General features: G+C 38.0%; 1 protein-coding gene across 4 annotated transcripts in view; it reads left to right on the forward strand.

Moving 5' to 3' along the window:
• Positions 1–25,075, forward strand: part of UNC13B (unc-13 homolog B) — a 225,486-nt gene that overhangs the window by 65,283 nt on the left and 135,128 nt on the right. For all 4 annotated transcript variants that reach the window (XM_027549578.1, XM_027549579.1, XM_027549576.1 and 1 more), the window contains exons 4-7: positions 924–1,041; positions 2,110–2,233; positions 7,828–7,901; positions 22,600–22,657. In XM_027549578.1, coding sequence (XP_027405379.1) covers positions 924–1,041; positions 2,110–2,233; positions 7,828–7,901; positions 22,600–22,657 — 374 coding nt within the window. The remainder of the gene's footprint in view (positions 1–923; positions 1,042–2,109; positions 2,234–7,827; positions 7,902–22,599; positions 22,658–25,075) is intronic.

Genomic DNA, 25,075 nt, shown 5'->3' on the forward strand with positions numbered 1-25,075 from the left:
TACTGGTCAGGTCACAGACTTGGATTACTGTGATATTGAATGGTTTTCCTTGGAAACAAACAGAGATCATTCTGTTATTTTTGAGATTACATCCAAGTCCTGCATTTCAGACTTTTTTGTTGACTATGATGGCCACTCCATTTCTTCTAAGGGATTCTTGCCCACAGTAGTAGATATAATGGTCATGAGTTAAATTCACCTATTCCAGTCCATTTTAGTTTGCTGATTCCTAAAGTGTTGATGTTCATTCTTGACACTTCCTGTTTGACCACTTCCAGTTTGCCTTGTTCATGGACCTAACATTCTAGGTTCCTTATTATAAAGAGCAATATCCAGGTTCATCGGGCTTTGCTTCTATCACCAGTCACATCCACAACTGGGTGTGGTTTTTGGTTTGGATCCATCTCTTCATTCTTTCTGGAGTTATTTCTTTACTGATCTCCAGTAGCATATTGGGCACCTACCAACTGGGCAAGTCCATCTTTCAGTGTCCAGTCTTTTTGCCTTTTCATACTGTTCATGAGGTTCTCAAGGCAAGAATACTGAAGTGGTTTGCCATTCCCTTCTCCAGTGGACCACATTTTGTCCACAGGTATAACTTGGGGGCAGTGCTAGTATTATAGTAAAACATATGAAATTATTGCTTAAGTTCAGAGACTGTATGCAGACACTGCTGGCAGTAATGCTCTCATTCTTCTTGTGAAACTGTGTTAGTCTACCCATGATTGTAGCTCCAAGGGAGAAGAGACAGATTGACAGAGGAAACTTTCTGTGCATACCTACGTATGTGTCCAGGGACATAGAGAGTGGTTGAAACATCTGGGACATTTTGATTTTTTCCTGATGAGGTTTAGCAAAACAGATATCGCTATTTCTTTTATATTACCTGGTTTTCTAAAAAAGGGCTTTCTCCTTTCCTTTAGTGAGATTAGTCGCCTGGACCTGGGTCTCAGTGTGGAAGTATGGAACAAAGGACTGATCTGGGACACCATGGTGGGGACTGTGTGGATTGCACTGAAGACGATTCGTCAGTCGGATGAGGTCAGTCAGTGCATTGCCCCTTTGGAGGTATGGCTCTAGCCCTTGCTTCTCCTCACCCTAGCTCCATTCAGCTAATGTTCATCCATATATTTCAGATTTTTCTGTCCCGTTTCTAACCAGAGGACATAATACCTGCTAATTCCTAATGTCACCCAGAGGTACAGGAGATTTTATTTAAGTCTGGCCTTCCCTCTGCCCTGTGACTGAACTCAGGGATGCCAGAGTACCTTTTTAGCCTTGTCAGGTAGTTCGCCCCTCTGTGTACTCTGTGCATGGTGGTGGGGATGTGTGTGGGATCGGCAGGGTGAAGGAGGGGAGTGCAAGGGAAGGGGAAAAGGAGAGAGAGAGTGTGTGTGTGTTTATGTGAGAGTGAGAGAGCGAGAGATTGGTCAAATCTAGGAAAACTGTGGCTTCTGAATTTCCTCGAAGACACTGTTCTGAGAAGAGTCCCATCAAACTTTGTTAGCCAGCTCTTTGAGTCACCAATCCTAGGGACCTGATTTCAGTCTTCCTTCTTCTACTTATAGCCCTAATAGAGTTAAAGGAACTACAAGTTTGGCAATTGGTATTCACACTTGACTTCATACAGTGTTTTCAACACTGAATTTCTGCCGTACTTTACCAGATGAGAATGTAACTCAGTATCATTTCCTACGTCACTGACTTTGAATATTTTCACTGTGGCCCCAGTTCAGGTCAACTTAACTAGTGATGTTACTGGCTCTTTAGCGATTAGAAGTAGTAATGCATTAAGTGATATAGTCATTAAGAATAGTACACATTAAATATTGATCCATGGGGATGCCTTGTTTTTGAGTTTAGTGCTCTGGAAATTCTATCCTTGGTGGGCTGGCAGAAAGCTGAGTACAGTGAAAACTGCCTTCCCACCAGAGAGAGGGGACAGAAGCAGAGGCAGGGTGGTGAGACTCTGGTGTGTTTGCCTCATTAGGATATGTGAGTGGCTCTCAGAAGCTCTCTGACAGGGAAAATGAGAGAAAAACACTTGGGCCTTTAAATGAGAGGGAGTTCTGAAAGAGTGAAGTTTAATCTTAGATCTCTGTTTTCTAGGAAGGGCCTGGGGAATGGTCCACGTTGGAGGCAGAGACATTAATGAAAGATGATGAAATCTGTGGAACTAAAAACCCAACTCCCCATAAAATTTTGCTTGATACAAGATTTGAGTTGCCTTTTGGTGAGTCTGATTTTAAAAACCATTTAATGCTTTTTACATTTAATGCTGTTTGAAGTTGTTTCTAGTTGTTTTATTGCTGTGTCTTTTGTCAGCCCTTCTCCCTTCAGGGCATTCTGTTTTCCGTTCTCTTCCCTCTAACACCGAGCTTGGGTATGTGCAAAGTAAAGTCTAGAATGGTGCTCATTAAAGAGTCCACTCTAAAAGCATTCTTTTCAAGTCATTTAGTTTCTTATTAACCATTTCTTATGATGACTTATGAAATACTTGTCAGATAATGTCAGTGACTTATTCTTTTGATAATATTTTCACATTTATTGTCTTGAAGTTAATATATACCCTATGATTTGTCAATTTAAACATTTAAGTAGTACTAATAGAATAGTAATTTAAAAAAATCACACAAAAATACATATTCATTGTAAAAATTTAGATAGTATGGGAATGTATATGGATAGAAAGTTAAGTCTCTCTTCCTGCTTCCTTTGATCTCTTTTGCATTCCCCAGAAATAAATTTCTTGTGTCTTGGTCTAGGCACAAGAAATTTCTTCTCTAGAAATTTCTTTTTACAAATTTCAGTCATACTTTATGTACTATTTATGGTGATAGTGTTGTATAAAGCATATTATCTTGGACATCATTTCATGTTCTACTTATCTATCTTGCTGATCTCAATAGTTTCTTTATATCATAAATTAAGCAGTCCTTTTTCTTTTGCAATCATTTACTGATTGACATGTAGGTTGTTTCCAGTTTTTTTTTTTTTAATATATATGCTGCTATAATGAACAGCTTTATCTGTACCCATTTATGAGTCTAAGAGAAATTCCTTAGAGTAGAATTTAAGGAATAGATAAAAAGATATGTTCATTGTTACTTTTCATAGTACTGCCAAGTTGCTTGTGTTAAAAAAAAAAAAGGATTGTGCCAGTTTATATTCCTACCAACTATGTCTCAAGTGTCTTTTTTCTGCACATCTTTGCCAACATTTTGTAACTTCCCAATTTTTAAACATTGGTATCTTGTTTAATTTAATTTTAACTTTTTTCAGTTTTAATTTTGACTGTTTACTTATATTCATGTATACTCTTGTTGTTGCAGATATCAATCTGTTTTTATCTTGTACCTTCTGATGATTTGAGCAAAAATGGCATGATTTTCCAGTAAGCTCAGAAATAATAAACTCAGAACAACTATTACTTTACAAAAAACAGAAAGGAAGACTTTCTTGCGTATCTGTAGGCCTAGTTTCAGGTGAAGAGAAAAATAGTTGGAGTTCTTGCTTATAGCTTAGTTGCTTGTATTCTTAGTGATGTGTTCTTAGCTGTACCTAGTCTGGAATGAAGTTTGTCTTGTTGAATTTGGAGCAGGGTGGGTGGGGAAGGATCTTGGTTCAACTACACCACTTAAAGTTGTAGTTGATTTTCTTGAATATATGTTTCTTCTTCTGTTTGCTCTTAGGACCATTTCTAGAGACTTTCAGTTCAGTTCAGTTGCTCAGTCGTGTCTGACTTTTTGTGACCCCATGGACTGCAGCATGCCAGGCCTCCCTGTCCTCCAACTTTTTCACTCTCCTCTTTAACTTTCATCAAGAGGCTCTTTAGTTCCTCTTCACTTTCTGCCATAAGGGTGGTATCATCTGCATATCTGAGGTTATTGATATTTCTCCCTGCACTTGATTGCAGCTTGTGCTTTATCCAGTCCACATTTCGCATGATGTACTCTGCATATAAGTTAAATAAGCAGGGTGACAATGACATACTCCTTTCCCAATTTGGAACCAGTCCATTATTCCATGTCCAGTTCTAACTGTTGCTTCTTGACCTACATACAGATTTCTCAGGAAGCAAGTAAAGTATTCCCATCTCTTGAAGAATTTTCCACAGTTTGTTGTGATCCACACAGTCAAAGGCTTTAGTGTCGTCAATGAAGCAGATGTGTTTCTGGAATTCTCTTGCTTTTTCTATGATTCACCAGATGTTCTCAATTTGATTCCTAGTTCCTCTGCCTTTTCTAAATCCAGCTTGAAGATATGAAAGTTCTCAGTTCACATACTGTGAAGCCTATCTTCAAGAATTTTGAGCATTACTTTGCTAGCATGTACTGCTGCTGCTGCTAAGTTGCTCAGTCGTATCCGACTCTGTGCGATCGCCATAGATGGCAGCCCACGAGGCTCCCCCATCCCTGGAATTCTCCAGGCAAGAACACTGGAGTGGGTTGCCACTTCCTTCTCCAATGCATGAAAGTGAAAAGTGAAAGTGAAGTCGCTCAGTCGTGTCCGACTCTTAGTGACCCCATGGACTGCAGCCCACCAGGCTCCTCTGTCCATGGGATTTTCCAGGCAAGAGTGCTGGAGTGGGGTGCCATGCTAGCATGTGAGATGAGTGCAATTGTGTGGTAGTTTGAACATTCTTTGGCATTGCCTTTCTTTGGGATTGGAATGAAAACTGACCTTTTCCAGTCCTGTGGCCACTCTTATGTTTTCCAAATATGCTGGCATATTGAGTGTAGCACTTTCACAGCATCGTCTTTTAGGACTTGAAATAGCTCAGCTGGAATTCCATCGCCTCCAGTAGCTTTGTTTCTAATAATGCTATCTAAGGCCCACTTGACTTCACACTTCAGGATGTCTGTTCTAGGTGAGTGATCACACCATCGTGGTTATCTGGGTCGTTAAGATCTTTTTTTTGTATAGTTCTTTTGTGTATTCCTGACTTCCCTGGTGGCTCAGATGGTAAAGCATCTGCCTACAGTGCGGGAGGCCCGGGTTCAATCCTTGGGTCGGGAAGATCCCCTGGAGAAGGAAATGGCAACCCACTCCAGTATTCTTGCCTGGAAAATCCCATGGACGGAAGAGCCTGGTAGGCTACAGTCCACGGGGTCGCAAAGAGTCAGACACGACTGAGCGACTTTCTTTCTGTGTATTCTTGCCACCTCTTCTTAATATCTTCTACTTCTAGAGACTTTAAATGGTATTTTTAAAAAGTATGTTCAGTTCCTCTAGGAAATAGATCTGTGGAGCTCCTCACACTGTCATGCTAGAAATCGGTCAGTCCACTTCTCATTGCATTTTAAGCAAGCATTCCTCTTTCAAAACTGCATCATTATATTGTGTCATAGGGAGAAATATACATTTCTTTCTAGATTTTGTTTCATGAGAGCACTTGGATAGTTTATTTTGGTATCTATAGTATTTGCTTGGCACATAATAGGTGCCTAATAAATTGTTTTGAATAAACATTAAGGTAGAATCTCAGATAAGTGTCTTTGTGAGTTAATGTAAGTGTGCTAATAAGGATTTGTCTCTATGATAACCATGTTTGGGATATAATTTTTAAAAACTTTAAGGGTCCTTCTTAAGGAAGAATTTGGCTTGTAGCATGCCATATTTCAGCAAAGGAATTTTCCTTTGGATAATTCAGAAACCTATGAAATATTCTATTAAATTTTATACCATCATCTTTTAAACATGCTTTTAATTTTTAAAATCATGTTGTAAGTTCAGAAAATACAGGTGTACAAAAAGACAAAGATTTCTTACAATCTCATTTACTAGATATTTTTTTTACATATTATGTTTTTTCAATATACATATACAGTTTTTCCTATAAAATGGCATTGTATATTATTTTGAGCTGTTTTATATACTAATTACATAATTATAATATTAATGTTATATAAAATGTGTTTCAGTGGTTCATTTGCTTTTAGTGTATGAATGCACAATAATAGTAAAAATAGCATTTGTTGATCAGTAACTGTGTGCCTGTGGGTGTATCCTAAGCATTTACATATGTTATCTCATTTAATCTTCACTTTAGTCTTTTGAGGTAGACGCAACTATTAGTTCCATTTTAGAGATGAGGAAACAGAGGCACAAAGTATTTAAATCTTTTGCCCGAGATCATTTGGGTAGTTAAGTGGTAAAGTTAATTTTGAGATGATTTGGCTCCAGAGCCTGGGCTTTTAATTTAAACTAATATATATTTAACCACTCCTCTTGTTGGGTACTTTGATTGTTCTAAGTTTGTACTGTTAAATAGTACTTCAATAACCATCCTTGTAGCTCTGTATTTTTTCTTCTTAAAACTATTTTGAGCAGTGAGGCAGTAATACATGCACCATGGTTTAAAAACTACCCAGTAAAAATTAGATCTCCCTCACAAATCAGTTACCTTTCTTCGTTATAGGCTACCACAGTTAATACTTGTGGATCTTTCCAGGCTCAGTCTTTGAATCTATAAGCATATATTTAAATCCCATCTCCTTTTGAAAACACACATAGTACATATTCTAACACATCCGCTGTCCTTTGCTGTTTTCTACTTAACAGTGTATGTATCTTGGTGAATTGTTCTACATCAGAACATTGTTCTACATTGTTCTACATCAGAACCTGCAGCACAGCAGCTCTGCCTCCCCTCTCACTTCCTTTTAACACATGCAGAGTACACTATTTTATGGATGGGGAGTGCTGAACAAATTAGGTAGTAAATTACTCGAAGGTTTTATTGTAAGACTTTGAAATAGTGTCACCAATTGCTGAAGAGTAAGTAGTTTGAGGGGAAGGAGGTGAAATTTTGCCTAGGAAGGACAAAGGAGAAAGGGCTGTATTTGATTCCTTCTTGTGGACTGCTAGAAAGTGTACCTGTTTAAATGTCACCAAAGCTGACCTGATCCATATTTTGTCTCAGACTGGTTTCTCTTTTGTGCTGAATATATGGATATTTGATGTTTTTTAAAAGATGTTTCATTTTTTGGAAGTTGTTATATTCAATCTTAAATATATAGAAAAAGGCTATGTATTTCATTTTTATTTGCTCTTCTTTTGTTGTGGTAGAATACACATAACATAAAATTAAGTACCTCAGCCATTTAAAATATACAGTTCAGCCGTGTGAATACATTCATAACGTTGTGCAGCTGTCACCACTATTCATAGCCATAGCTCTTTTCATCTTGCAAAACTAGAGCCTCTCTACCCATTAAACAATACCTCCCCATTCTCCTCTGCCCCTAGCTCCTGGCAACTGCCATTCTTCTTTCTGTCTCTGATTTTGACTACTCTAAGTACCTTGTATAAGTGGACTCATACAGCATTTGGCTTTTTTGTGTATAACTGGTTTATTTCACTTAGCCTAGTATCCTCAAGGTTTACCTATGTTGTAGCATATATCAGAATTTCCTTCCTTTTTAAGACTGAATAATATTTCCTAGTCTGTGTATATCACATTTTGCTTATCCTTTCATTGATGGATACTTGGGTTGCTTCCACATTTTAACTATTGTGAATAATGTTGCTATGAACATTTATATTTCTGCCAAAAAACTGGGATTTTTAGTAGCGACTATGTTGAATCTATAATTGCTCTGGGACTTATTGACATCTGAATGATTTTAAGTCTTCTGATCCGATGGGAATAATGATATATTATTTTAGTTTTTGTAAAGATTCAAGATAATGTTCATGGCAAGAACATGTAAAATTAGTCCATCACTACCACCCTTCTAACTTAGATCATTTAATTAAGTATTATCTTAATTATGTGATTAAATTATTAACCTAGTAATGTGGCTTCTTCTTTTTTTGTGATAGATATCCCAGAAGAGGAAGCTAGATATTGGACCTACAGATTGGAGCAAATGAATGCCTTGGGACCTGACAATGAGGTAGGACCTGTTTTTACAATGTGAAAGTGGAAGTCGCTCAGTCGTGTCCGACTCTTTGTGACCCCATGGACTCTACAGTCCACAGAATTCTCCAGGCCAGAATACCAGAGTGGGTAGCCTATCCCTTCTCCAGCGTATCTTCCTGACCCAGCAATCGAACCAGGGTCTCCTGCATTGCAGGCAGATTCTTTACCAGCTGAGCCACCAGGGAAGCCCAAGAATACTGGAGTGGGTAGCCTTTCCCTTCTCTAGGGCATCTTCCCGACCTAGCAATCAAACCAGAGTCTCCTGCATTACAGATGGATTCTTTACCAGCTGAGCCACCAGGGAAACTTACAACGTGAAGAGTGTCTGTATAGGACACTTTAAGGGAGTGATTCAGGAACATGCTAAAGAATGAAAGAATTTAAACTGTATTAAAGAAAAAAAGGTAGCTAGAAGATTGCCTGTTATTGGAAAGATCTATCCATTTTTTCTTTTCTTCCTACTGCCCCCCAGAAGTGGCTGAATTGGCACTAGTCTGACTTTAGACTGTTGGGGAGCAACTTTATACTAGGGAATCTGTCTTCTTGCAACAGAGATGGGCAGAAGGCTTTTTTCCACCTCATTCCTAGATTTTTGGATATGTATCCTTATTTATGTGCTGTTGTTTAGACTACTGCATTGCTTAGTTCCTAACTTATTTCCAGAGATGAGGTTGGTGCACAGAATAGAACACAGTCAGCTCAGTCTGGGCCATTAGGAATGGGGAATGTTTTTGTTGGTGGTAGTAGAGGGAAAAGGTAAGTTTTTTACTTAGGACATGCTGGGCTATTAGAGCATTTGTCTGATTAGACAGAGGTAGAATTTGGAGTTGTTGTTGTTGAGTCTCTAAGTCAATTCCAACTCTGAGACCCCATGCATTGTAGTATGCCAGGCTTCCCTGTCCTTCACCATCTCCCGGAGCCTGCTCAAACTCATGTCCATTGAGTCAGTGATGCCATGCAACTATCTCATCCTCTGTTGCCCCCTTCTCCTCCTGCCTTCAATCTTTACCAGCATCAGGGTCTTTTCCAATGAGTCAGTTCTTCACATCAGGTGGCCAAAGTATTGGCACTTCAGCTTCAGCACCAGTCCTTCCAATGAATATTCAGGGTTGATTTCCTTTAGAATTTGGAGTGCGAGGGTATATTTTTGTGGAAATGACTGGTAAGCAACCTCCTGACAGAATCTGAAGCTCAAGGTTGGATGAGGTCAGGCATAGAATTTGGATTTATTAACATATTTGTAGCAGTTGAAGTCATAAGAATAGAAGCACAGACTCAGGTAAAGTAGGTAGAAAGAGTATTGAAGAATAGAGACAAAACTTTGGGAAACATCAAAGATAGAATCTTGAGAAACAAAGAAGTCTGAGGAAGAGCTGCCTAAAAGAGAGTGCGTGCTAAGTCACTTCAGTAGTCTGACACTTTGCGACTCTATGGACCACGGCCCACCAGGCTCCTCTGTCCAAGGGATTTTCCAGGCAAGAGTACTGGAGTGAGATGCCATGCCTCCTCTGGAGAACCAGAAAAGGTTTTCAGAACAAAGAAAAAGAGTTTTAAGGCAGAAATTCTTGACAGTGTGAAGTGATTTGATGAGTATGTTGGTTTCCCAGGGCTGCCAAAACAAAGTAACACATACTGGGTGACTTACAATGACAGAAATATATTCTCTCATGCAGTTCTGGAGGCTGAAATTCTGACATCAGTTTTGGTGGGATCAATTTCTTCTGGAGGCTTTGGGAAGAAGCTGTTCCATGCTTCTCTTCTAGTTTCTGGTGCTTCCCAGCAGCCTTTGCTGTTCCTTTGCTTGTCAGACACATTATTTCAGTCTCTGTCTCCATTTTTACATGCCTTCCTGTGTTGTCTGCCTGGCCTCACAAAATGTTCTCTCTTTTTGTGTCTATATTCAAATTTCCTTTCATTTTTGGGGGATACCAGTCATTGGATTAACTCGATTACATCTGCAGGGAATCTATTTCCAAATAAGGTTGCATTTGTAAGTACTGAGGCTTAGGAGTTCACAACGTATCTTTCTTTCTTTTTTAAAAATATTTATTTGATTGTGCCAAGTCTTAGTTGCTACATGTGGGATCTAGTTCCCTGACCAGGGATCGAACTCAGGGCCCTGCTGGGAGTGTGGAGTCTTAGCCACTGGACCACCAGGGACGTCCCCACAACATACCTTTTTGAAGGACACAATTCAACTCACAATGAGTTAACTCAAAGATGAAGAAGTGGGACAAGTATGAACTACTCTTTTCAGGGTTTTTCCTTACCTTATCTAAATCCTTAGTAGGCTTTCTGTTATTAAAGCTGCATAACTTTTCTCATATCCAAGCCAGCACCCTAACTTTTCTTCATTGAAAGCTTCAGTCTGCCTTCTCCCCTTGTAAATGCCAAAATCCACTCTATCCTTGTATTCACCTTACCCTTTGTATTTCTCTTTTCCCAAACCCTGCCTGTGGAGTGCTATACAGTTTTTCAAACTTTGATCTTTGTTTCCCTAGTAAAGACATGCATTGCATTTTTTATTTTACAGGCTTTACTTTATGTAGAATCAGATGAAGGGGTTAAAACAAAACAAAACAAAGAAACCCCAAAATGTAGCATATACAATTGTAGAATTTTCCAAGTTCTAGAAATGATGGTTCTTGGTCTATAGTTTCAACTCTTGAGTTTTTTGCTTTCTGTTTCTATTCTAACATATGGCACTCACTGAGTTTATTTTCTTCATCTGTTCCTAGGCCTCCCTGTTTTTTTTTCCAGTTTTTATTGAGATACAGTTCACATAGCATATAGCTCCCACATTTAATAGCTTTTAGTATATTCGGAGTTGTACATTTATCACAATTTTAGAGCATTTTCATTGCCCTGTAAGAAGCCCTGTGCCCTTAGCTATTATACTCTAATCCTGGGAGTATCCTTCTCAGACCTGGGTAACCGCTAATCTACTTTCTGTCTGTGTACATTGGCTTATAATAGATATTCATATAAATGGAATTATACGATATATGGTCCTTTGTGCCTGTCTTCCTTTACTTGACATATTTTCAAAGTTTCTTCTATCTTGTGGCATTTAACAGTACTCTGTTCTCTTCCATTGCCAAATAGTGTTCCCCTCTATGGCTATGCACTACTATGTTTTATTTATCCATTTGTCAGTTCCATCTTTCTATTAATATGGATAATGCTTCTGTGAACATTCAGGTGTAAGTTTTTGTTTGGACATACCTGGGAAAAGAATTTCTGGAAAAGATGGTAACTTATAGTTAACAGTTTTAGAAACATCCAGATTGTTTTACAAAGTAGCTATACCAGTTTACATTCCCACCAGGGCTTTATAAGGGGACTAATTTCTTCATATCTTTGCCAACATTTATCTGTCTTTTTGAACAGCCCTTCTAGTGATTAAAAGTGGTGTCTCATTGTGATTGTTAGTTTGTTTAAAGGCTGTTTTTATTATCAAAAGTTTTGAACATGCAAAATATATAGAAATAACTCTTCCCTCTTTTGATGGAGTATTTTAAAATAGATCCCAGACATCATCTTCTCTCACCCACAAATACCTAAGTGTGGCAGTATACATCTTTAACTTAAAAAATAATTGCAGTGCTTTTAACACATTGAATTTAACCATAATTTCTTACTAGTCTGAGTTCAGTTTTCCATTAGATATATTCACAGTAGATATATTCAGTTCAGGATCCAGGCAAATTGTATGTATTTGGTTATTATGTTTCTTAAACCATTTTTATTCTAGAATTGGTTTCCTCTTCTCTCATTTGTTTTATAGAATTCCACACATTCTGGATTTGACTGATTATGTCCCCGAGATCTTATTTACCATGTTTCTCTATCCCTCTTATTTTTTTAAACTGAAAAACTGTATCTGGTAGTTTGAGGATTAGATGGAGATTTAGACTGACGTTGTTTTTGGTTTGTTTTGAAGGCAGATTGTGTCTTGCCTCAGTGGATTCCACTTGGTGTCAGTCTATTTCATCTGTTATAAAGTGATCCCACCAGCCTTTTACCTAATGGTTTTAGCAACAAATAATAATGATTATTTTATTAGGGTTGCACAGTGATGTTTTTCTAATTATATCACCTCTTCAACATTTACTAGCTATGATTTGTCTATATAACAGAACTTTCTCTCACCTGCTACTTGGTTCACTTGAAATAAAGTCTGTGTAAGAAAAACATTCCCTTTAGCAGTTTTCAAATTAATGAGCTGTTGCATAAGCAGCTTCTCAAGATGACCTGTGCATTGTTTTCCTTTTTCTAATGGCATATCATTATCAATTTATGAATTTTTATATTTTGTGTTTCAACCCATTTCAGTCTTTGATCTTTTTGATACTAAACTTGTCTCATCTTTGATTAGTGGAAGCTTCTTCTTTTCTTTTTTGTATATTTATCATGAAAAAGTTTTAAACAAAAATATAAAAGTTAAAGGACTAGTAAAATGAAACCTGTACACTTATCTCCAAGATTCAGTGATTATCAAAATTTGGTCAAACTCACTGAAAAATCACTTTAAAAACACAATGTTGAATCTTATATTTTTCCCCCTGTGGTGTGCAACAGTTCCCATACATAGCAGCCTCTTGGGTCAAGACTGGCCTTGGCATCTACTACTTGAGCTTAAATGTGTCACTGTTTATTACTTTTTCTACTCATGGAAAATTAGGTTTTCAATATTATAAATGCATGCTTCAGTAAACATCTCTGAGCCTGTTTCTCTATGCTTATGTGAGGGACAGTCTCTGGGTATACACCTGGAAATAGAATAGCTCTGTTGTGGCATGTGCTCTATGCAACATTATTAGATGTTGCTAAATTGTTTGCTAAAGTAATTGTGCCAATTTATATTCTAGTTTTCCCGCTTCTCTATATTTTTTACTAACACTTGTTATTGTCAGATTTAAAATTTTTGCTAATCTAATGGGTTTAGAGCTTTATCATTTAAATTTGCATTTCTCTGTCTTAACTTTTAAAAAATATATATTTATCTATTTTAAGTAGAACAAAGGTGAATATTTTTAATGATAAAAGGCACAATTCACAAAGAAGATAGACATCATAAACCATTAGACACCTTAACAACAAAGAAACATACATAAAGCAAAAATCAGAAGAAATAGAAAAGAAAAAATATATAATCATAGTAAGACATATTTACATTTCTCTGAGAATATTTTATCAAGTGCAGAAAAAATAAGAATAGGAGCATCTTGAATGATGCCATTAATAATTTAAATATAATAGATTTATATTTAATTAATTTATATTAACCATATCCTACAAAAATACATTTAAAATTTTGTATCTCATAGGTTGTTATTAGATGTCCATAGGACATTTAGAAAAACTGTCAAAAAGATAAACATTACAAAATTTCAAAAAGTAGAATTCTTTCTGTGTGTGTGTGATTCAGTTATACATACACACATATTTTTGAAATTGTTTTCCATTATAAGTTATTATAAGATACTGATTATAGTTCCTGTGCTATACAGTAAACTTTTGTTGCTTGTTGCATGTTTATTTTTTTTAATTAGAAATCTAGCATTCTATTCCTACAAGTGGAATCAAAATGTCATACATTTTTTACTTAGGCAAAAATTCATGTTTTCTAAAATATATATATTATACATATTACATATATGTATACAAAAGCTTTTCTACTATGCTTGATAAAGGCTTGAGAAAGAACATCAAAAAAAAGTGAAGAGATGGAGAAATTGGAGAAAATAAACTAAATGAAATGGAAGCACTGAATATAAAATAGAAAATGTGAAACAAACTAGGTAAAAGTAAAAGATCCTCATTAAGTCCATTGTTTTTAAACATGGCTGCTCATTAGAAACATATCTGGAGCTCTGGCCAAAAAAAAAAAAAAAAAAAAGCAGTACCTAGACATTTGTATTTTTCATAAAATTCTAAGATAATGCTGATATGCATATGAAATTTAAGAAGTGATTACAGATTTTTGTGTTAAGCAGTTATTTTAGTGATATAGAATTCTATAATTTTTCTGTTGACCAATCATGGTACAATGGTATTAAGTGGGTACACCAGCTACAGAAGTACAGATAACCAAGAATGTACTTCGGAACAAGGATCTCAGAGCAACTTACGGTGTTGCCTGCTCTGCACCTCCACAAAAACCCAACTCTGACACACGCAGGACAGACAATATAACAATTTCACTTTGAAATGGTTCTTTAGAAAATGACAAGAATTGGCAGTTCAAACCCTTTAGAGTGAGATGTGGCAGGTCTTTCAAGTGCCATGGCACTGCTTTAGAAGGCCAGCGTGGGCATCTGAAGGTCAGACAGAGTAAGAACCGACTAGGGCGAGGGGAAGAGGTTTGATTTTCAGTGTACAGAGAGAACAGATGGTCCAAGTGGATACTTTCAGTTCAGGCTCAGTATGGGTCCCGCAGGAATCCATCAGATAAATAGTTTATCAACTGGAAGGCTGAAAAACGCCAGCCTGTCACCTGTGTCACTGATTCCAACCGGGAGACCCTGTTGCAACAGGAGTCAGGCATGACGCAGTAAGCGTAAGAGGGAGACGCCTGAAAGAAGACTGGAGTCCACTGTCGGATCAGTTCTGACCCTTCCACATCACTGGATGTTCTGGGTCCCTCTGCTTTCACGTGTGAACTAAGGAACGCTTTCCTTCATCTCAATGTTCCACTTTGAAAATAACCAACCCTTCCCCCACCCCCAACATCATTCTCCATAAATTCTTTTTCCAAAGTTACATAGTTACATAATCCCATTGGTATTAAGTTACATAATCACAATAGTAAAAGATATTTTCAGTTTTAACAATCAATAGCCAGAAAAAAAAGATAATTACAGTTGCAAGCCATAATGGAAACATGATTAACCTAACAATGTAAGATAATTACATACAATTTGGGGGGTCAAGCAGAGTGATGTGGTAAGTGGAAGTGCAAACATGTGCATGTTTTCTTCTGCTCAGCCTGTCTGTGTCTTTTGGTTAGTGCATTTAATCCATTTACATTTAAGGTAATTATTGATGTGTATGATCCTATTACAGTTTTCTTAGTTTTTTAAAAAATGTTTTGAGGTTTGTTTTCTGTAGGTAAGGCTTTTCCTTCTCTTGTTTTCTGACTAGAGAAAACATTTGTTGTAAAGCTGGTTTGGTGGTGCTGAATTTTATTAACTTGCTTGTCTGGAAAGCTTTTGATTTCTCTGTCAAATCTGAACGAGAGTCTTGCTGGCTCGAGTATTCTTGGTTGTAGTTTCTTCCTTTTCATCACTTTAAATATATCATGCCATTCCCTTCTGGCTTGTAGAATTTCTGTTGAGAGATCAGCTGATAGCCTGATGAGAATTCCCTTGTTTGTTATTTGTTGTTTTTCCCTTGTTGTTTTTAGTATTTTATCTCTGTCTTTAATTGTTGTCAGTTTGATTACTATGTGTCTTGGTGTGCTCCTCGTTGGGTTTATCCTGACTGGGACTCTCTATATTTCCTGGACTTTGTTGATTATTTCCTTTCCCATGTTAGGGAAGTTTTCAACTATTATCTCTCTCCAAATATTTTCTCGGGTCCTTTCTCTCTCTCTTCTCCTTCTGGGACATCTATAATGTGAATGCTGGTGCATTAAATGTTGTCCCAGAGGTCTCCTAGTCTGTCTTCATTTCTTTTCATTCTTTTTTTCTATATTCTGTTCTGTGGCAGTGATTTCCACCATTTTGTCCTCCAGATCATTTGTCCGTGCTTCTGCCTCAGTTATTCTGCTATGGATTCCTTCTAATGTATTGTTTTGTTTTTTTTTTAATGTATTGTTTATCTCTGCTTGTTTATTCTTTAGTTCTTCTAGGTCTTTGGTAAACATTTCTTGCATCTTCTCAATCTTTGCCTCAATTCTTTTTCCAAGATCTTGAATCATACTCACTATCATTATTCTGAATTCTTTTTTTGGAAGGTTGCCAATCTCCACTTCATTTAGTTGTTTTCTGGTGTTTTATCTTGTCCTTTCATCTGGGACGTAACTTTCTGCTTTTTCATGCTGATTAACTTTCTGTGGTATGGTTTGATTGTGGTTCTTCTTCCTTCTGCCTACCCTCTGATGGAGGAAGCTAATCTATAAGCTTCCTGATGGGAGAGACTGGTGGTGGGAAAAACTAGTTCTTGCTCTGGTGGGCAGGTCCTTACTCCATAAAGCTTTAATCTAATTATCTGCTGATGGGTGGGGTTGCTCTTTTTCCCTATTAATTTTTTGGCCTCAGCCCTCATGTCTATGGGTTTCCCTCATAGCTCAGATGGTAACGAATCTGCCTGCAGTGCAGGAGACCCAGGTTCAATCCCTGGGTCAGGAAGATCCCCTGGAGAAGGAAATGGCAACCCACTCCAGTATCCTTGCCTGGAAAATCCCATGGACAGAGGAACCTGGTGGGCTTCAGTCCATGGGGTCACAAAGAGTCGGGCACGACTGAGCAACTAACACACAAACACACTCATGTTTATGGACTCTGTGGTTGGGTTAATGGTGACCTTCAAGAGGGTTTATACCAAAGGGGACCTTCCCAAACAGCTGCTGCCAGTTACCCAATCCCTTGGTGAGCCCCTGGCAACCCACTCCTCCACAGGAGACCCTCCAGCACTAGCAGGTAGTTTTGGTTCAGTTTCCTATGGAGTCACTGCTCCTTTCCCCTGAGTCTTGGTGTGTTCAAGGTTTTGTTTGTGCCCTTTAAGATTGGAGCTTCTGTTTTCCCGGTCCTGTGGAAGTCTTATGATCAAATCCCACTGGCCTTCAAGGTCAGATTCCCTGGGGATTCCCAGTCCCTTTGTTGGGTCCCCAGGCTGGGGAGCCTGATATGGGGTTCCAAACCTTTACAACAGTGGGAGAACTTCTTTGGTGTTATTGTTCTCCAGCTTGTGGATCACTCACCAAATGGGTATGGGATTTGATTTTATCATGATTGTGCCCCTTCTTCTGTCTTGCTGCAGCTTCTTCTTTGTCTTTGAATGTGGGCTATCTTTTTCTGGTAGGTTCCAGTGGCCTCCTTTCCGTGGTTATTCAACAACTAGTTGGATTTTGGTGCTTTTGCAGGAGGAGACGAGCACAAGTCTTTTCTATTCTGCCATCTTGAACCAGAAGTCACATTTGTCTGTTTATTGGTGACATTTGTCACCAATTTAGTCATTTGTTCACCAAATAACTTTTTGAGCACTGTGTACCAGGCACTATTGTACATGCTTCATATACATCAGAAGTTAAAACAAAGACCAGTGTCCTCTTCGATCAACTAGGAGGAGACGGACAATAAGCAGGAAGTGTAATAAATATAGTTAAGCTTCAGAAGATCAGAAATGCTGTAGGAGAAAAACCCATTTTCTCCATACAGGGTTCTTTTCTTTTAAATTATTTATTTATTTATTTTTGTCTGTTCTGGGTCTTCATTGCTTAGAAGCGGCTACTCTCTAGTTGTGGCGTGTGGGCTTCTTATTGCAGTGGCTTCTCTTGCAGAGCACAGGCTGTAGGTGAATGGGCTCAAAAGTTGCAGCTCCTGGGCTCTTGAGCACAGGCTCACTAGTTGGGATGCTAGGGCTTAGTTCCTCTATGGCTTGTGGGATCTTCCCAGATCAGTGTCTCCTGCATTGTCAGGCAGATTCTTTACCACAGAGCCACCAGGGAAGCCCCTCAATGAAGTTTTATGCTTCTTTTGCTAGGTTTATTCCTAGTAATTGTGAATGATATATTTAAAAATTACAGTTTCTAGTAGTTTATCGCTATCTATATAAGGCACTGCTGTTCAATTTTATTTTTAGCATTCATCTTATTTACCAACTCGTTATTCTACTAGTTTAGAAATTCCTTTGGGTGTTTTAGTTTTTGTATTTTTGAATAGTAAGTTTTTTTCTTTCTCATCCTTATGTCTTATTTTTTAAGTGAAATTTTTTGCACATTTATTTTTATTAGCAGAATTTATTTTTTACAGCACTTGTACATTTACAAAAATATTAAGCAGTTGGTACAGAAGGTTTCCATATCACCTTTTATCTTCCCTCTCCCTCTAGTTTTCCTTATTAGTAACATCTTACATTAGTATGGTACATTTATTACAATTCAATTCAGTTCAGTTCAGTCACTCAGTCATGTCAAACTTTTTGCGACCCAATGGGCCACAGCATGCCAGGCCTCCCTGTCCATCACCAACTCCCGCAGTTTACCCAAACTCATGTCCACTAAGTCGGTGATGCCATCCAACCATCTCATCGTCTGTTGTCCCCTTCTCCTCCCGCCTTCAATCTTTCTCAGCATCAGGGTCTTTTCAAATGAGTCAGCTCTTTGCATCAGGTGGCCAAAGTTTTGGAGTTTCAGCTTCAACATCAGCCCTTCCAATGACCACTCAGGACTGATCTCCTTTAGGATGGACTGGTTAGATCTCTTTGCAGTCCAAGGGACTTTCTAGAGTCTTCTCCAACACCACAGTTCAAAAGCATCAATTCTTAAGCACTCAGCTTTCTTTATAGTCCAACTCTCACATCCATACATGACTACTGGAAAAACCATAGCCTTGACTAGACGGACCTTTGTTGGCAAAGTAATGTCTCTGCTTTTGAATATGCTATCTAGGTTGGTCATAACTTTCCTTCCAAGGAGTAAGTGTCTTTTAATTTCATGGCTGCAATCACCATCTGTAGTGATTTCAGAGCCCAAAAAAGTAAAGTCAGCCACTGTTTCCATGATTTCCCCATCTGTTTGCCATGAAGTAATGGGACTGGATGCCATGATCTTAGTTTTCTGAATGTTGAGCTTTAAGCCTACTTTTTCACTTTCCTCTTTCACTTTCATCAAGAGGCTCTTTAGATCTTCTTTGCTTTCTGCCATAAGGGTGGTGTCATCTACATATCAGAGGTTATTGATATTTCTCCCGGCAATCTTGATTCCAGCTTGTGCTTCCTCCAGCTCAGCATTTCTCATGATGTACTCTGCATATAAGTTAAATAAGCAGGGTGACAATATACAGCCTTGACGTACTTCTTTTCCTATTTGGAACCAGTCTGTTGTTCCATGTCCAGTTCTAACTGTTGCTTCCTGACCTGCATACAGGTTTCTCAAGAGGCAGGTCAGGTGGTCTGGTATTCCCATCTCTTTCAGAATTTCCCGCAGTTTATTGTGATCCACACAGTCAAAGGCTTTGGCATAGTTAATAAAGCAGAAATAGATGTTTTTCTGGAACTCTCTAGCTTTTTCGATGATCCAGCGGATGTTGGCAATTTGATACCTGGTTCATCTGCCTTTTCTAAAACCAGCTTGAACATCTGAAAGTTCACGGTTCATGTATTGCTGAAGCCTGGCTTGGAGAATTTTGAGCGTTACTTTACTAGCATGTGAGATGAGTGCAATTGTGTGGTAGTTTGAGCATTCTTTGGCATTGCCTTTCTTTGGGATTGGAATGAAAACTGACCTTTTCCAGTCCTGTGGCCACTCCTGAGTTTTCCAAATTTGCTGGCATACTGAGTGCAGCATTTTCACAGCATCATCTTTTAGGATTTGAAATAGCTCAACTGGAATTCCATCACCTCCACTAGCTTTGTTAGTGGGCCCTTATTGGTATGTTATTATTAACTAAAAGTTAATATTTTATATTTTATTAACTAAAAATCCTTAGTTTTTGAAAAAAATTTTAAGATTTTTCTCTCATGTTGTTTTTCAGTACCATTATTCCATTCAGAACACTGTATTACATTTAAGTGTCATGTCTCCTTAGCCTACTCTTGACTGTGATATTTTTTCAGACATTTCTTGTTTTTGATGACCTCTTATTTTAAAAATGTCATTGTGTAAAACATCTTGTGTAATTTTTAATAGAGAAAGTGGGGAAGCCTTGTCTTTTTCCTGACTGTGAAGAGAATGCTTCATGAGTCTTGAAGTATGATATTTGCTATAGATTTTGATGGATACCCTTTATCAGATTAAAGAAAATCTTATTTTCCTTCTGATTTTCCGAGGTATTTTATCATGAAAAAGTAAGGGATTTAATCAAGATTTTTTTCTGCATTGGTAGATCATATAGTTTTTCTCCTTTAATCTCTTCATGTGGTGATATTGAACTATCCTTTAAAGTCCTTTTGGTCATGATACATTATTTATATGTCAACATTCTTACATATACATACATATTCACATGGAAATGTGAATATATGATGAATAACCAACATATGATTTGGTTTGGTAATCTAGGATTTTTGCATCCATTTTCATAAATGAGATTGGCCTTTAATTTTCCTTACTTATAATACTTACATTTTCTATAAGATAAATACTATAGTTTTTTTTTTCCTCAGATCTCTTAATATCATTAATTAGATTGTAGGTGTTCTTTGCCAACAAAGGTCCGTCTAGTCAAGGCTATGGTTTTTCCAGTGGTCAGGTATGGATGCGAGAGTTGGACTGTGATGAAAGCTGAGCGCTGAAGAATTGATGCTTTTTAACTGTAGTGTTGGAGAAGACTCTTGAGAGTCCCTTGGACTGCAAGGAGATCCAACCAGTCCATCCTAAAGGAGATCAGTCCTGGGTGTTCTTTGGAAGGAATGATGCTAAAGCTGAAACTCCAGTACTTTGGCCACCTCGTGTGAAGAGTTGACTCATTGGAAAAGACTCTGATGCTGGGAGGGATTGGGGGCAGGAGGAAAAGGGGACGACAGAGGATGAGATGGGTGGATGGCATCACTGACTCGATGGACGTGAGTTTGAGTGAACTCCGGGAGATGGTGATGGACAGGGAGGCCTGGCGTGCTGTGATTCATGGGGTCGCAAAGAGTCGGACATGACTGAGCGACTGAACTGAACTAACTGAGGTCGTCTTTAGTTTTCTGCTGGACCATAAAGAGATTCATTAAACATGTCTTCTGGAAATATCTGCTTCATCTATTTAGTCTGAATTCTTCTTCTAGTTTAATGCTTAAAGTTTTATGATTTCCTCACTGTTATGCCTGTGTACTATCTGTAAAAATCATTATTATTTATACTAGTGGGCTTCCCTGGTGGCTCAGTTGGTAAAGCGTCTGCCTGCAATTCAGGAGACCCGGGCTCGATTCCTGGGTCAGGAAGATCCCCTGGAGAAGGAAATGGCAATCCACTCCAGCACTCTTGCCTGGAAAATCCCATGGACGGAGGAGCCTGATAGGCTACAGTCCATGGGGTTGCAAAGAGTCGGACACGACTGACTTATACTAGTTTATATAATTTATATAAACTAGTTATTTATACTAGTTATTATAATCAAGTCCCTTTATTACTTTGGAGTGGGTTGCTTGGCCTTTAGGAAGTTTTGAACTTTTTTATGATTGACAGTTTTACTAATACTATATATATTGTTTGAACTGTGCTTGACTTCTGCTCCTTACTGTAATGGAGGTAGTAATAGCATTGTCTGCCTCTGGTATTCATATTGTAGTTTGTTGCTTGTAAAGTACTTTTTATAGAAGAGTATGTTTATATACGAAAAGTGTTTTGTATTTTGTATCCAATCACTTTACATGCCCTTCACCACTAACATTCATGTGTAAGCCACTAATCAACTTTCATCTGAATAATTACAATAACTAGTCTTATTTCCCTACAGTTCTTCTCTCACAGCAGCCAAAATGATTTTAAAGCGTAATCAAGTCATATCCCTCTGGTGTTTAAAACTTCACACAGCTTCTCAACAGACTAGAGTAACATCTAAACTCCTTACTGTGATTTCTATTCCCCCAGTGCCTGGAACAAGGCCTTAGACGTAATAGGCACTCAAGAAATATCTGTTGAATGGATGACGCCTTCAGTGTTCGAGAAGCTCTGTCTTGCTCAGAATCTACAGTTTATTAATAAATGGCAGAGTCAGGATGAAAACTCACATTTCCAACTTACCTTTATAAATTGCTGAACCAAATTGCTATATTTTTCCAGTCCTCCAATGGGCTTTGAACCAAACCCATTTTGCCTTCCAGACTCTCTGTATCTGTGTTAATTTGTTTATGCTTTTTTGTTTTGCCTTTCTAAATCTTGCCCATCTTCAATACATGAACTTAATTTGGCTTCCTTTTACAGAACTTTCTTTGTATGGCTTCAGTGGTCTGTTTTTTTGGTGGTGATAGTGGTGAGTTGTGTTGGGGAGGTTAGAGTATAACTGGGAAGGAGACTCTAGTAAATACCAGATGTTGTATTGCATACTTACGTAAGTGATTTCACTTCCCACAGGATCTTGTGAGGGAAGAACCACTTTTTTTTTTCTTTTTAAAGATGGAGAAAACTCAAGTCTCAGAGAGGTTTTCAGTTCCATCACCCAGATGGGAAATCTATACTTTATCTGAGTTTTCTAAGTCCTCTAAATCTTCTAAGACTAAAGCCTTCCACCACTGCCTGGCAGAGCTAGAATGGTGCCCAGCTGACCTTGATCAGAGCCGACTTTCTGCTCTCCTGGTTTAGCTTGTCACACTGGGCCAATGCCATATCTGATAGTCTGGCCTGTATGTCAGGATCACACAGGAAAATCAACAGCAGGATGATCTGTTTCTGTTTGATAAGAAATCTGACTCCAGTCAAATGCTAAACCTTTTTATAGGTAGCTATGTTTTTTTCCCCCGCTTCCTCTTTACTTGGGCCTCTTACTGTGTTTTGTTTTTTTTCTCCTTTCTTCCTCTAGTATTCTAGTCAAGAAGAAAGCCAGAGGAAGCAATTGCCTACTGCTGCCGCCCAGTGTTGTAAGTGAGAAACTTGTCTCTGAATCTCTTCTTAATCACAGCTTTCTGTCAGTTCTCCAAATGTGGCTTATTTTGAGTTGGGGAGGTTGGAGAGAGATGGTGTGTATAAACAGAAGATATTCCAGAAATACACCTTATTCAGGCTCATCCTCCCAATGGCTATCTCCCCGTTAGCTTTAAGAAGAGATCTTTTGGTTTTGTGTGGCTGTAGGTAGGGCAGTGAGGCTTTTTTTTCCTCTGTTTACCAGCTTTTACCCCTAGAGGAATGATTTTTACTGTTCTGTCTCCATTTATCTGTTATTGTCCTTTAAGAGTTTCCACCTCTGGAAACTCTAGTTTAGGTCTTTCCTCTGCTCCCATTGTATCCTATATATATATAGCCATCATATGTTATAATCTATATATATTTATTTGATAAGAATGCAAAATTCTTAAAGGCCAAAATTTGTATTCCTAGCATCTGGCTCAACACCTGGTAACATAATATATGTGTGTGGGCTAAGTTGCTTCATTTGTGTATGACTCTCTGTGACCCCATGGACTGTAGCCCACCAGACTCCTCTGTCCATGGAATTCTCCAGGCAAGAATACTGGAGTGGGTTGCCATTTCCTCCTCTGGGGGATCTTGCCTACCCAGGGATCAAACCCATGTCTCTTGTATTTCCTACATTGCTGGGCGGGTTCTTTACCCACTAGTGCCACCTGGGAGGAACTCAGGTAAGCCTCAGTAAAGGAGATCAGTAAGCCTCAGTAAAGTTTGATAAATGATTAACTGAGTGAGAGAACTTGTTATTTCCTTTGAGGTTAACTTATCCAGACCACACAAATTCCTTTTTGAAATGAGCTGTACATTGTTGGTATATTGGTATCTTTTCAGTTTCTCTCAGAATAGCTTGAGCAGACACCAAAGGACTGACTCGAAATTAGTTCCCTTTCACTTTTTCAACTCTGGGGGTTGGCTGTGCCTATGTTTTGTTTCGTTTGTGTTGCTGTAGTGTTTGTGAATCACTGCCAAAATCTTTTCAATGGCAGGTTGATAGTCCTGGTAATAGTGGTAGTAGTTATTGTAGTAATGCTACTAATAATAATAACCATAGCAGCTAACATATTTTGAGGTTTGATAGTATGCCAGATGCTGCTGTAAGAGCTGAAATGTAGTAACTTATTTAATCTTCACAGTAACCCTAAGACATAGATTTTACTGTTTTCCTCGTTTTTAAGATGAGGAAACTGAGATTGAGTTATTTGCCACAGATCACATAGTAAGTGGTGAAGTAAATACTCAGATACAAACAGTCTGACTCTATAGCCCATGCATTAAACCACCATGTTATACCACTTCATACTGTTTCTGAGAAGAAGAACCTCTATCCATGGTTTATAAATCCATTGGTTGTCTTCTATTGGCTACTTACTTTCCTGATAAAAGAGAGACCACTGGCAGAGGTCAGTACTTTTTCTTTATTTAAATAACACCTATTTTACATATGATTTGTTACTTTCATTTTTCCCATTTGGGAACTAGTATTTATCAAGCATTTAGAGTCATGGGAGACAAGAATCTGAATTGAACACCAAGTTGTGAATTAAAGTCTCTAAGTCATTTCCAAAACTCATTGTAATGAGATAATTTTGAGTTTTTAATCTTTTAAGTCTTTTTCCAAGATGGCTAATGCAAGTGAAATGGAATAATTGAGCTTTCTCTTCCATTCCTTCTTGGTTCCATTTGATGAAATGCAGTTCAAGTGATTAAAGAGCAAATGCTTAGAGGGCAGGAGGAAATAAGAGAATGTAAATAATCAGCATTTATGAATTCTCTTACTTTTTAAATATGTTTACCAGCTAATTTGTTTTATGTGAAGTGAAGTGAAAAGTCGCTCAGTGGTGTCCAACTCTTTGCAACCCCGTGGACTGTAGCCTGCCAGGCTCCTCTGTCCATGGAATTCTTCAGGCCAGAATACCGGAGTGGGTATCTGTTCCCTTCTCCAGGGGATCTTTCCAATCCAGGGATTGATCCTAGGTCTCCTGCATTGCAGGTGGATTCTTTACTGTCTGAGCCACCAGGGAAGCCCAATTTGTTTTATACGCATAGCCTATCCCTGTCTTTTGACTACTCTCTAATATATTTTTATTTGGAAAAACTTTAAACTTATAGGAAAGTTGAGAAAACAGTACATTGAATACCGAGTTACCTTTTACTAGATTCAGTGATTAACATTTTGCCAAATTTGCTTCTCTTTCTCCCTACTGATGTTTCCCATTTCTGTCTGTATATGCACATACATAAAAATATACATGTGTGTTTTCTGGAATCATTTGAATATAAGCATCAGACTTTATGACACATCAGCATGTGTCTCCTAAGAGAACACTTTGCATAACCAAAATACCATTATTAGAATCAAGAGATTTAACATT

The sequence above is a fragment of the Bos indicus x Bos taurus genome, chromosome 8 (genome assembly GCF_003369695.1).
Source record: "Bos indicus x Bos taurus breed Angus x Brahman F1 hybrid chromosome 8, Bos_hybrid_MaternalHap_v2.0, whole genome shotgun sequence".
NCBI classification, from domain to species: Eukaryota; Metazoa; Chordata; class Mammalia; order Artiodactyla; family Bovidae; genus Bos; species Bos indicus x Bos taurus.